At 38.2% G+C, this 14463-nt stretch overlaps 1 protein-coding gene across 7 annotated transcripts in view; it reads left to right on the forward strand.

The window, feature by feature from the left end:
* Positions 1-3299: 3299 nt before the first annotated feature.
* The window catches only part of picalmb (phosphatidylinositol binding clathrin assembly protein b), a 37688-nt gene continuing 26524 nt past the window's right edge, over positions 3300-14463 (forward strand). For 2 of the 7 annotated variants that reach the window (XM_038303302.1, XM_038303301.1), the window contains exon 1: positions 3301-4010. In XM_038303302.1, coding sequence (XP_038159230.1) covers positions 3881-4010 — 130 coding nt within the window. In that variant the 5' untranslated portion in view covers positions 3301-3880. Of the gene's footprint in view, positions 4011-14463 lie in introns of all 7 variants that reach the window. The other 5 variants (XM_038303300.1, XM_038303303.1, XM_038303297.1 and 2 more) reach the window with 5 other exon arrangements.

Here is a 14463-nt window from a genome sequence, read left to right on the forward strand (position 1 = left end):
AGGGGAGAAGTGGTTACTTCTACTCACATTTACTGGAGTCAATTTTGAAAAAAAAAAAGGTATTTTTAGGAGTAATTTTACTGCTCAAAACTTTTAACTTTTACCTAAGTAATATTATTTTGAAGTATCCGTGTTATTACTTGAATACGTTTGCCTGCTTTACCCCCTTTGACTAAAACTTCGTTTTGTATACACTCTGTGTATACAAAACGAAATTTCATTTTGTACAGCTTACATGACATTTCATTTTCTTAAAGTGCAGAAATGATCAAATGTAAACAGTGTAGGAGAAAAAAAAACATGTTTCAAATGGACTGGTCCTGGGCCCCTATGGTCCCTCTACTAGAGGGATAAAACCAAATAGTTTTCTAATGATGATATGTAGAAGCACAGAAACTGTGCCTAACTGTCCCCTTTGACTTTCAAATTTACTTGAACATCGATTTTAAAATTAAGATGTTGAGATGGGATTAGAGTCTTTACCTGCTGATTTTGCAACCTTCAGCTACAGAGCTGCAAGAGGCTCTTCTTAAAATTAGACAAACCTTATTGTCATGTTGTATGCACAATGTGTATGCAAAGCGAGATTTCATTGCACACAGCTTACAACAGTGAATGAGCAGTTTACACAGTGAAATGAACATTACCACTGGTAAAGTGACATAGTCATTGAGAATGTAACCAGTGTAGGAGAAAAGGAAACCAGTTTAAAAGTAATGGTGCAAAAGGCATTAATAGGGAAAGGTTGGGTGCAGTGCAAAAAAAATATGGTGCAAAAGGCAATAGACATTGAGCTGTGTTCTATTTAAAGGGATGATAAAAATCAGCCATGTTGGTAATGTTGCAAATGTCATTTAGTATATATTAAGAGGTAAAATATTGACCTTTTTTGTATTATTTATTTCATACTGTACAGTGTTCACTGTTTAATCTGTGGCAGTTGTTTTTTGCACAAAGAGTCACAATGTACCTTCCTTTAAGAAAACCTGCTGTTAACCTTCTGTCCATAAAGTGAGAGGGTCTTCAAAGGTGTAGCTACCCTTCTCCTGGCCCGACACCTGAACAAGTCCAGAATGGAGGGACAGTCTTGATGTCCCTATCTGATGAGAAGTTTGTTCTTCAGTCTTGAACTGTCCTGTCTTGTGACTGAGTCAAACCACACATCGATGTATGTGCAAAAGGACAAACTGAATAATAGCTGTTAAAAGCTGAGCATTAGGTCCTGTGGAAGGTTGTATTTTAGGAGTTGCGGCAGGAAACATGGCCTCCTGCGGTCTTCTTCAAAACAATGTTTATTTGTGACGGCCTTCTTAGTTCCTGAGAAAACATGTTTCATAACCACGGAGAATTAGCACAGAGAATATAGGAGGTGCACTCCAGTAATCCATCATCATAGCCAGGTTAAGCCCCAGGTGGTCCTGAACCACACTAACTGACCACCTGATCCACCTCCTTTCTCTACCCTGACTCATGGATCAAACCAATGACAGGGGTGGTATCTGCAGACTTCAAAAGTTTCAGGAGAGGTGCTTGTGCTTATAGTTCCTGTGAAGGAGCAGATCCTCTCCATTCTCACCTGCTGCTGCAGGTCAGTAGGAAGCTGGAGATTCACTGCTGGATAACAGCTCTGAACGCTGGGAAAGCTGGTAGATAATTTGGCGAGTTAAGCCAAGGTGAAGACAACAAAGAGGATTCTGGTGTACTCCACTGGATAGTTAAGATAGTTCAGGATGAATCCTCCAATGCTCCAATACCAATTAGTTACTCAAGCGCAGGCGTAACCAACTTTGGCCTGACAAGGACAGTCCCCAGCAATTATTTCTGCTTAACCCCTCCCTTTCTGCTCTTTTACTTTAGCCAAAAGTCAGAATTCTGAGATTGAAGTCAGAATTCTGAGGGAAAAAAAGCCAGAATTCTGAGGAAAAAGTCAGAATTCTGAAATTAAAGTCAAAATTCAGAGAAACACATCAGAATTCCGAGATTAAAGTCAGATTGCTGAGAAAAAAGTCAGAATTCTGAGATTAAAGTCAGTATTCTGAGATTAAAGTCAGAATTCCAAGATTAAAGTCAGTATTCTGAGATTAGTCAGAATTCTGAGAAAAAATTCAGAATTCTGAGATAAGTCAGAATTCTCAGATTAAAGTCAGAATTCTGAGAAAAATGTCAGAATTCCGAGATTAAAGTCAGAATTCTGAGGAAAAAAGTCAGAATTCTGAGATTAAAGTCAGAATTCCGAGAAACACGTCAGAATACCGAGATTAAAGTCAGAATTCCGAGAAACCCGTCAGATTTCCAAAATTAAAGTCAGAAAGCTGAGAAAAAAGTCAGAATTCCGAGATTGAAGTCAGAATTCCGAGATCAAAGTCAGAACTCTGAGATTAAGGTCAGAATTCTGAGATTAGTCAGAATTCTGAGAAAAAATTCAGAATTCTGAGATAAGTCAGAATTCTGAGGAAAAAAGTCAGAATTCTGAGATCAAAGTCAGAATTCCGAGAAACACGTCAGAATTCTGAGATTAAAGTCAGTATTCTGAGATTAAAGTCAGAATTCCCAGATTAAAGTCAATATTCTGAGATTAGTCAGAATTCTGAGAAAAAATTCAGAATTCTGAGATAAATCAGAATTCTGAGATCAAAGTCAGAATTTTGAGGGAAAAAAAGTCAGAATTCTGAGGGAAAAAAAGTCAGAATTCTGAGATTAAAGTCAGAATTCTGAGATTAAAGTCAGAGTTCTGAGAAAGAAAGTCAGAATTCCGAGATTAAAGTCAGAATTCTGAGAAAAAATTCAGAATTCCGAGATAAGTCAGAATTCTGAGATTGAAGTCAGAATTTTGAGAAAAAAAGTCAGAATTCTGAGATTAAAGCCAGAATTCTGAGATTTAAGTCAGAATTTTGAGAAAAAAAGTCAGAATTCTGAGATTAAAGCCAGAATTCTGAGATTTAAGTCAGAATTCTGAGAAAAAAGTCAGAATTCTGAGATTAAAGTCAGAATTCCGAGAAACACGCCAGAATTCCGAGATTAAAGTCAGAATGCTGAGAAAAAAGTCAGAATTCTGAGAAAAAAGTCAGAATTCCGAGATTAAAGTCAGAATTCCGAGATTAAAGTCAGAACTCTGAGATTAAGGTCAGAATTCTGAGAAAAAATTCAGAATTCTGAGAAAAAAAGTCAGAATTCTGACTTGTTTGCCATATTAAACTGAAATAATATTTAAAAATCAGTTAACTGTTTTTATTTTTTCTTCCGTGGCCCTAATCCTCTTCCGTAGAGAACACACACACATTTAACTGGAAGTGATAAACAGAATCGATTCGTGCAGATCCTTGCTGGGTGGTGTGCATGAGAGCAAAGCCGAACAGGACCGCCATTTCCCGTCCTTAGAGGTCTTTTTTTGTGTGTCTTTCATAGAGCCTTGATAGCTGGGCAGCAGGGACAATATAGAAGGAAGAAGGAGGAGAGGAGGAGCGGCGACGGCGACGACTTGCGGAGCGGCGGAGGCAGGGAACCGGTGTGCTTCTTCGGGATGAGAGCAAGGCAGTGCCAACGAATTAACCTCAGTTTCTCTGCTTTATTAAATTCTAAATGAATTTGAACTGATTTAACAGAAATAGGCCTAACCGATATATGTTTTCTATATTTATTGCTGTCAGGTTCCGCTTCCCTTTATATTCCGCCCTCCCCTGGTCCGCTGCTGCCATAGCCTAGTTTTGATTTTTCTTTCCTCCGAGCGAGGTGGGGAAAAAGGCAAAGGAGGAGGTGGAGATTCCATTTCATTTTTTTAATCAGTTGTGGGGGACAAAAAAGAAAATCTAAGATCAGAAGACAAAGCCATTCGGGCTTGAGATTTTTTGGGGAGTCTTTTGTTTCGTTGAATAAAGCGAAGATGTCGGGACAGAGCATTACGGACAGGATAACGGCAGCCCAGCACAGTGTAACGGGATCCGCGGTGTCCAAAACAGTATGCAAGGCCACCACGCACGAAATAATGGGCCCAAAGAAGAAACATTTGGACTGTAAGTATTTCTGGACAGTCTGCTTATGGTTAGAAGTTGAGAGCTGCTCCTCAGTTAGAGTTATGGCGAAGCTAGGAGAAGGCCTCAAAACCTCACTGGAGGCTACATGCTAGCAAATGCTGCTCATGAAAGGGAGATTAAATTGTTTTCACAGGGACCACAGGCCTTGTTGACATACTTATGATGGGCATTTGAATAGTCTTGACGCTGTAGCAGGCTCTATCAACGCCTAATACGTGTTTCTCTCTTATTTCATCACCTTAGTTAACAAATTAGCTTGTCATGCTATCTGGGTTTGTCTATAGTATTTAACCCTATAGCTCAAGCGTTGCATCTTTAAAGAACTGACTTAAATGTTTCTACGCTCTTAAAAATGTAAAAAATCAGATTTAAGTCATTTAAAGGTTTGCTGAATGGTAAAACATGAAATGCTAAAGCTCTGAAGCTGGAGTTAGCATGCGACTCAGTGATTTCAGCAGGGATATTATACCTGTTTTAGGCAACAGTATATGTACCGTTATTTATACCAGGTTTTGTCAGAAAAATAACTTTGTGATATGAATATTGGGTTTGCAAATACAACAATTTAAATGTAAAATTTGTTTAAGTTGTACACATACTTCTGAAATCTATCTGTCTCTGCCTAGTTTGCATACTTTTGGCAAATCATATCTTTTAGCAAGTTTTTCCTTTTGAATTAGACAAAAAAAATTCAATTTATTTCAAAGCTTAATTAGAAATGATCAGAGATTCCTGAAGCAGTAAAAATGGCATTCTATTTGGAAAGTAAAAGGTTAGAATATCCAGATGGTCTACTGATTACTGTTTATCCAAGTTGTTTTTTCCTATGCGACTATACCTGACTTTCAACTTATTTAAGAATAAGCCCCATTTTAACACAATTTATTTCCATAGACGAAAACGCCCAAATTATCCTTGTATAGCTTTAAAAAAAAAGTTTGCTTGTCTTTTGGGGTTGGAACCACCCCATTGAAATTGGTCATATCAGGTGTAATATTGTCCCGATTGGACTGGAAACTTTGAATCACTACTTTTGTGCTTAGTAACAGGATTTCATTTCAGGAAGAAGTAAAGCGGTGTCACTATCTATCTTTTCTTTAAAATCACATTCAATATACATACAATCATATTTATGCGTTATACAAATGACCATTTAACCTTAGCAGTTGGGCTTTCCCTAAGGTTGTTTGTGCAATCAAAGATGATTCATTTGGTCCCAACAGCCCATGTAGCTGCACTTTATTTTCTATGCATGGTCACTGTTTAAGTTTTTGTTTAAAACGTCTTGCTTTTTTATAGATATTGATAACATCTACAGAGCTGTAGGTATCAACAACCTTAAAGGAATAGTACACCCAAAACATGATTAGCCTTCATTTTCTACTCACCCCCATGCTGAACAAAACTCTGGAGTACTTTTTTGATATCTCAAATGCATCTGGAGATCTGGGAGGCTTCTTGCTGTCTGCTGACATTCAAATAATGGAGGTCTATGGCGCCCGAGACAGAAAGGTCCATAAAAGTCCACAAAAACGTGTCAATATTCCTCCATACTGCTCGTCCAATGTAATCCAAGTGTCCTGAGTGGGTAGCATCCAGAATTTACTCGAAACAAAGTCATTTAGAACGTTTTAGAGCATAAACAGTAGTGTATAGGATTTCCTAATAGCGCCCCCATGCGCGCTCACGATTCTACGGAAGCCGGCAGACCAAACCAGCGCATTCAGCTCGGCAAAGAACTCATGCTCTTCCTCAACACTGAAGTCCTCAGACATTTTTCTTTCGTTGTTTCTTTCTTTGCACAGGTAAACAGCACATTTCTTCTTCTACGCTTGCATTATCGGCAGAGCAGACGCTGAATGCGCACTTTCTTCCGGTTTGGTCTGCCGGCTTCGGTAGAATCGTGAGCGCGCATGGGGGCGCTATTAGGAAATCCTATACACTACTGTTTAGGCTCTAAAACGTTCTAAATGACTTCGTTTCGAGTAAATTCTGGATGCTACCCACTCAGGACACTTGGATTACATTGGACGAGCAGTATGGAGGAATATTGACACGTTTTTGTGGACTTTTATGGACCTTTCTGTCTCGGTCACCATAGACCTCCATTATTTGAATGTCAGCAGACAGCAAGAAGCCTCCCAGATCTCCAGATGCATTTGAGATATCAAAAAAGTACTCCAGAGTTTTGTTCAGCATGGAGGTGAGTAGAAAATGAAGGCTAATCATGTTTTGGGTGTACTATTCCTTTAAGCTGCACAGGAAAAGTTTATTTTGAACCATGTCTCCGTTAACGACTCTTTCAGACTTTGTTCTTACATGTTTATAACTTGTGCCTTCATTAACATTATCTGTTCAAGTTAAAAGTGCTATTGGGGGGCTCTAGGCTAGTGTTTCCGATCTTTTTTGCGTTTGTGTACCCCTTCCGACATTTAATCTTACCATGGGTATCCCTCTCAGTCAGAAGTATCTATTGTCCAAAAGTGGAATGTACAATAACTGATTATAGAATAAAAACTCTTTTAATTAATCTTTTAAGTATTTAAGTCTTAGGCATTCTAATCATTCCGTCTCAAGTAAAAATAAAAAAGTATGTTGTGTGGAAGTAAGGAATCGAAATAAATATGACAAAATCATATTATCAACCTGTATTTATAAAACGGGAGTTCCTCTGACAAACTCCATTATAATCAGATTTAAATTTGATGAATTGGGAACAAAATACTAAACAAAAATTTTAGTCAGATTGACTTAATTGGTTTTACTTTATTTTCATCAAGACACCTGAGCTGCTTTGATGAGCTCAGTAGCTTACTGTGAAATAACGCTGATACGAGGCTGTTGTCTTCTTCCAGCCTGTTCCTCTACCTTGTTGTGGTGAACTCAAAAATATAAGAAAAACTTACTTTGTTGTTGATAAAAGCTTGTTTAATTTTTCAATTGGGTCTTCGCATAAAACAGACCCCAGCCCTATTTTATTTTACTACCTAAGAAATAAAAATATATTTCATGTAGTCCTTGCAACGCACTCGCGGACCTCTAGTGGTACACATACTGCCGGTTGGGAATCACTGCTCAAGGCCACCAGAGGACAAAGATTATAAAGTGTGTCAGCTGGAGGTGCCGTTGGTTTAAATGTATGTTATGACTGAACTGATTATAAAGCAGAATATTCTGTCAAACAGCCTATTTAGTTATCTCTTGGCTCAATATTGTTTTAAATGCAAAGGACAACAAACTTGAGGATGGTCAAAATAAAAGGGAGATAGTTGGTGCAATGAAGCGTTGAACAGAAGATCTCTTCTATTGATTTTTCTAGTAAATTGTATAAACTTAAATATTACAATTGAAACCTGCCTGAACCGAATCCATAAGGATCCATTAGTTTTCTTCACCAGGACAACAATGAGAATGTGAATTTGAATATATTGGGAGCCTGGTTTGGCTTGTAGATGTTTACTATAGTTTTGGTTGTGATGCATTTTCCTCACTTTCTATGTCCCATCATATTGTCACACTGGTTTATTAGTGTCACAGAATTAGCTTTTCCTTAAATAAACTTTCTTGATTGAATACATGGTGGAATAGGATAAAGAATTTTAAATATGAAGGTGGTTTTAAGCTACTAAAGATGCCATCCCAAACTGTAATGTGCCCTACTGACTCTACATCAAACCTGCCACCTTATACCTCTAATTGGATGAAATCCAGAATATCATATCCAAATAATTGCTACCTGAACAAATCAACCATCAAGTGTATTTCTGTACAATGTTAGAAGATTTAAAGAACTTCAAAGTATGGAATACAACCTGCATGAGTTGATGTAGAATAAGATGCAGAATTTAATCATCAAATATGTGGTTTGATTTTGTTTTGATTGCCTCACATAGACATTTTTCTTTAGGGTACGATCTGTGTTTACTTCTAATGATGTTTTAAGGCAATTTGCCTTTTAATACCTGTGGGTGGACTTTAAACAATTAAAAATAAACTTTAGGAACTGTGGAGCAAAACATTGCATTGATTAGATCTTTTAAAAAAAATACATTTCAATTTACAGATCTTTTACCCATGGCTCAAGTAAATGCACTGAATTGTGGGTAACATGAAACCAGGTGTGTTTTTTATTTTTTTATTGTGTAACTATCTAGATTTGTTAGAATTCTTTCTCGTACAGATCATGAAAAAGAAAACCTAGCAATGGTACCGCGGCTAAACTTAGGAAGTCAGTACTTTTAATCCTTTTCTCCACATCGATTCTTACTAGCAAATGCAGTGATGGTAATAAAGGTGGTTTTGTTGGAGGCCCAGTGCGATGGTTAAAGTTCAGTCACAATGAAGGCTGTGTGTTATGTCAGAATGCAGACTCATCACTGTGCTTTGTGGACTAAAACAGCTGAAAAGTGGTTCTTTGAGCTGATTATTATGGTTATTGTGTTGCTTATATTTGACTTGGTGTTAAATGTTGCAGGTGTTTGTGCTGTCGAAGTGACTTCTGTTGTGGGACGACTGAAAGTTGAAAGAATGACACTCTGGGTTATTCTAAGGCAGCCAACAGCCTGGTGTGACCGGGACTGTGCTTTGTTCTTTTCTTTTTATTAATGATGACGCAGTATGGATGCTGGTTTTGTTGCTGTGGCAGCCCAGGTGAACTTAAGAAAAGTTTAAATCGTTCTTATCATGGAGTTTGTGATCTGCAAAGGAAAAACAGTCCCACAATTGTGTGAATGAGGAAATGATTTTATCATACTGTTAATAGTCCCAAACAAAAGCAGCGTTAATCATTATCAGTTGTTTTGAAACATTTCCCCCAGTTAATAGTTCAATTGAAAATTGACAAATGTAAAAATTAAGGTAAACTAAGGTAAAGGAATCTTATGAAAATTTTCAGTTATGTTTTTGGTTATTATATTTCTAATGCACGTTAATAATTAGAAATATTGTTTTTGAATCTCAGACTTCAGTGTAAAAAACAAAACAGAAATGAAATAACATAACATGCACTAGTAGTTGGTTATGGGTTCTTGTGGTTATTTTTTATTTTTTTTAGATATGTTGGGACTAGTGGAAAGTTTCCTTTTTGCACCATAAAAGATAATAAATTGATAAAGCAACCCGTTTTTAACTGGGTCTAGAAGTTATAAAGTCAATATATCAATATAAAGTCATAATTTCTTATCACTTGACTTAAATATTAACTTGTCATATGCCACCAACCAGGTCAGAGTTCTCAAATCTGTAAAGACTTTGGTTAAAACTATTTTAGAGCAACATTTAAGGCTTTGGTTGAGAATGTTCTGGACCAGAAATTCACAAACATTTGACTTTTATTTTTATATTATGACAGTTTAGTTCAGTTTAGTTGTATAATCAGTACTAGGAAGACGCTTTTCTGTTTTTTGTATTTTGTGTCACTGGTTGTCTTTCGTAATTAATTACTGGATTGGAAGACATGCAGCAAATGAACCTGGGCAGAATATTGAACAAGACACAGGAGCTTTAAAGACTGTAGTCTTAACCTGTAGTGTTTCTTGTGTTGTTTGCCAGGAAGGTTTGTGACTGGTAGTCCTTGTTTATGGTGTATGCACCAAAAGCAATCACTGAAACTGTGTGGTTTACATTTCCTTTTTTTTTTATTAATATAAGAATATGCTTAGGTTAAATTATATAGTGATAGATGATGCATAAATGTATGCATTACATGAGTGACTGAGTTTTAGAGGGCTGTCTAACATGCTGTACACCATTATTTACTCATAAATAAGTGTGGGTATCTAGAGGCTTACGTACGTATACTAACAATGTCTTTACATATACAGAACTTTAACATGCAAAACGAAAGTCCTTCGTCACTAAACCAAAGAGCTGGAAACAGGTGTTTCTGTACTGAATATGAGGCGATATGGCTTGTTGCTTATTTCTGTCCAGTATATTTTTCTCAAAATAATAGCATTTTAAAACTAGTTTAAACTAAAACTTATATTGGAGGCGGTAGAGGCTGAACTCTGGTCAAAGTTTGGTTCAGGTTGAGGAGCTGCCTGATGAACAATCATTTAAACAGGCTATGAATCAGAGGCAAAGATGCATGATGTCAGTTTTGGCTCCTGATCAGCGATGATACCCTGACCTGTTCATGATTAGTGTTGCTGGGGGATAAGTTAATGTTATAAAGATGCCGTTGTATAATTCACTCTAGCTGAGTGTTGTTATGACACCTTAATCACACTATCCTACGTGTCTGTGCCTTCATGTTTTGGCATCATGGTGAGGAACATTTAGCCTATTTTCCCATCAAACTAAGGGCCGTTTGGACCAAAGTGAGGGTTTTTTTCATGGTTAAGTTTGTTCTTATTTTTAGGTCAAGTTTAGGACAAAGGTGTGAATTGAGTTTGGGTTTGGTATCCACTGGTGATTGTTTGGTTTAGTTATTTTTCAGGGTTAGGGCAAAGAAAGGTTGAACATGACTGGAAATCAGTTGAATCAAGGAGAATGTTTGCATAACAATTTAGTGTTCTGCATGATGAATGCACTTTTTAACATACCGACTCCTTGACTTGATTGGACCTGTACAAAATATTCAGCCCTGTAATGGAGACACTCAGCGTGACAGTATCACAGTACTGTTGCATAAATTAATTTGGGTGTTGTAAATTAAGTCATGTTGAAATCATTAATGTTAATGACTGCAGTTACTTTGTGGGCTGATTATACTGACCCTCCTTATCATCCTCCTCCTGGCTTCTCCATCATCCACCTCTTTGGGCATTTTCAGCCAGCAATGCTAACCGCTACTACTGCTGCTTCTCTAGAAGGTTATTCTGTCCTACTTCTAGTCCCCCGCCTTTGAAAAAGTCAAATATAGGACAGAAGGGGAGGCCCACATACTCGGTCAGTCTGATCAGCGCCGTGAATGGCAGGGTCATCTGAGCAGCTGTAGCCTGGCTGTTCAAACTATAACCATGAAAGCAAAGGGAAGTGGGCCAGAACATGAGTGGTTAACATCCTAATGCTGTGCACTCACTGGTGCCCTGCTAAGAGACACAGCGTCACCAACAGCCATTATAATTAGCATTAGCGGCTTCAGATGCTGCGCTACATGATTGCACTGATATAACATCTTTAAAATTAATTCAATAATAAGTTGCTTAGATGTTTTGTATTAAGGATAAAAGTAGCATCCTTACGGACCCGGATCAAAGGCTGTAAGTTTATGCTCACTTGTGTGTTACACATTTCCAATGACTCTCACGTTATAGAAGATTTTTAGTTTGCTTTATGGCTCCCTCCAGGTTTGCATTCCTGGAAACGGATCTTAAATCTATCTTAAATCTATAAGATAACAAATGAAACCATTAGCAGATAGGCGTTATTTTTCTGAATATGGAAAGTATTCTCTAAAACAGATAGTTGGCCTTAGATGGTATAAAATAAGTTGTTTGATTATATCATTTTAAGTCCCTGTGGAACAGCAGGCACTGTGCTAATGCCTCAGATGTATTTGTTTTTTAAACAGGAGCTGTTATTATCAAAGCTCAGTAAAAGCCCAGATGGTTTTATTTTGCCTTCTCTAGTTTGTTTATATTTGGCCAAAATTCTACAGTGCCGGTTCACAAATGTGAATCATAAATTAAAGAGTGAACCAAACAAATCCCTTGTGTTTTAAAAGGATTTTAAAGGCTTAAAAATGACACTATAATTCAAAATCCTGACCATTGTCAAAAAATACTGTTATTAAATTCTTAAAATCTATTAATTTACCCCTTATTGTAAACATCCTTTTTTATAATCATTAGTATTGCAGCACAGCAACATTATCTGTTTTATTAAACAGCTGCTAAATTACAAACCTTACATGGCTCAAGAGCTAAAAGGTCAGCACTTTTTGCTTTTATCCTATAAACTCAAAAACTTTTTGTAATTTGGAACCAAGGTGGTTTTAATTGTAGTCAAAAGAAAACACAGCATTCAGTCAAGTGAGTATAACTCTAAACTGGGTGTACTCATGTCATTGCAGATTAGATAGAATATCAAGCACCAACCCCTTGAATCCACCCTTTCCTTCAGTCAAAAAAGGGTGGAGCCACTATCTGTACCACCAACATTTTCAAGTCCGATGTGAAGGCTGCACACAGATCATCCACAATATCACTACAAACATTCCTTTTAAACCATTTAATAGGGGTTTGTAAAAAGAATATTGTTCCTGCAGCACATTAAATACCAGACTATGCTAAATTTATTAAAATGAATACAGTAAAGAATGGTTTATAATGTTTCTACTGTTAGATGACCTTAAAGAGCACATGTAATTTAAACACATTCAGACAGCTTAGATATTGTGCTTTATTGACTAAAATAGATTATATTTTTGTATAACACTAATTACATTCATTATAAATTTAAAAAGAAAATTTCTGAATGGGAAAATGCGTTTGCCTGTAGTTGGAAATCTAATGATACAAAACAATGTATGTAAGGAATAGGAAGTAAGAAAGGCTTGTTGTATAAAAAAACTAAATGGGTTACCGTATTTTCACGACCATAAGGCGCACCGGACTAAAAGGCGCACTCTCAGTTATGTGTCCCATTTCTGTATTTAACACACACATAAGGCGCACCGGACTATAGGGCGCGTTTTTTATATACAGGTACATGTCCTCTACTACCTTTAAATACCTCTACTGCGTATTTAAAAATACAGCGGGGGCAAAACTGAGTATGACTGTGCTTTATTCATGTATTTATTACAAAGTATTAATCAAACCTGGCAGCTGGCCGTGAGACAGACACATCGCAGATGACACAGCGCTGTGATCACTCCTAAATTAACTTAAAATCCTGAAACCTGCCGACGGAATATGTTCGCTTTTATTACCGGTATCCTGGTGCCTGCAGCTAAAATTATTTAGATGAAAAACACCTGCCAGCAGCCGCGGTGAACGAAAGGATTTCTCCTGTCGGCGCACCGCTGGTATGTGGGGGTCTGAGCGCCTCCAACAGAAATAGATAATCTGGATGAACTGACTGCAATTATTAAGTTTTCAGGTGGACTTTCTCACTTAAAAACATATTAAAACTACTTTATTCCAACTGATCACAGCAAATATAGCTGCAAGATTTAGATTATTTGGATGAAAAAACACCTGCCAGCCACCGCGCTGAAGAGGAGGAGACGCGCTCAGAGGATGCTGTTGAATTAAGTTTTCAGGTAGAAAAATAGAGCTGGAGCAAAACTGAGTATGATTGTGCTTTATTCATGTATTTATTACAAAGTATTAATCAAACCCATCAAAGTCATCATCCTCTGTTATCCTCAGCATTCCTCTGAATAAAACAGCTGCGCTAAATCAGACATGCCAGTTTCCCCTTCTGCGCTGTCAGTCACTTTCCGTGCAGCGCAGCTCCTCAGAAATAATGCCGGCTTTTGCGAAAGCTTGAACAACAGAGCCAGCAGACACAGTCCATCTACAATCCATCCGCAAACGGTGGCGTAACTTGCACGGCGCTGCCTTCCACTTATCCTGAAACTGTGGTCTCAGTCTGTCATCCATCGCTCCCACGCCGCTCGCAGCCTTACTGTGAACGGCCGCTCCACACCGATGTCGAGCGGTGGAAGTTCCTTTGTCAGACCCCCGAGATAACGGCGAGCACAGCGTTCATTTGATTCATCTTTTTTTCACATCGGCTGTGAGATGGGCACGCAGCGATGGGGATGCGTGGAAAAAAGCACCTGGTCTCCTCACATACACCTGCCTTTCATCATCTCCTCATCAATCCAGCCTTTTTCATTTGCGTTAATATCATATGTCATCAGAGCGCTGTCTGTCTCGCTGTCAGTTCCCAGATCAGCTTCTCTGATTGGTTGATGCGGCGCGTCCAGCAGCAAAACTTCAATTTTTCCATCTGAGCAGCAGCAGCGCGTTGGCGGTGCGTCAGATGCTTAAACGCTCCCGACGTGCTGCACCAAAACGCGCTGCAGGACCTTTTGCTGCACCTATATGCGCGTCAACCATTGACTTTGCATGTAAACTCGCTGCTTCTGCTGCACCTGCTGGGTCCGGTTCACACCGATGTCGAGCGGTTGAACAGCGAGCACAGCGTTCATTTGTTTCCCCATGTTTTTCACATCAGCTGTGAGATGGGCACGCATGGAGGGGTGGAAAGAGGGGTGGAAAAAAAACAGCTGGTCTCCTTACATTCAGCCACTCTTTCATCATCTCCTCAATGAGGTGGTCTCAAAAGTCGCAGTTACAACACACATAGGGCGCACCGCACCATAGGGCGCACCGCACATTTTGAGGGAAAAAAAAGACGTTTAAGTGCGCCTTATAGTCGTGAAAATACGGTAAATCATCTTTGAGTAGATTTGCTTCTCTGTATGCCTAATGAATTTTCAAAATAAAGGCTGCACAAGATTAGGAACGCTAGT

This window comes from Cyprinodon tularosa, unplaced genomic scaffold (assembly GCF_016077235.1).
Source record: "Cyprinodon tularosa strain WSP-4 unplaced genomic scaffold, ASM1607723v1 ctg51, whole genome shotgun sequence".
In the NCBI taxonomy this organism is placed as follows: Eukaryota; Metazoa; Chordata; class Actinopteri; order Cyprinodontiformes; family Cyprinodontidae; genus Cyprinodon; species Cyprinodon tularosa.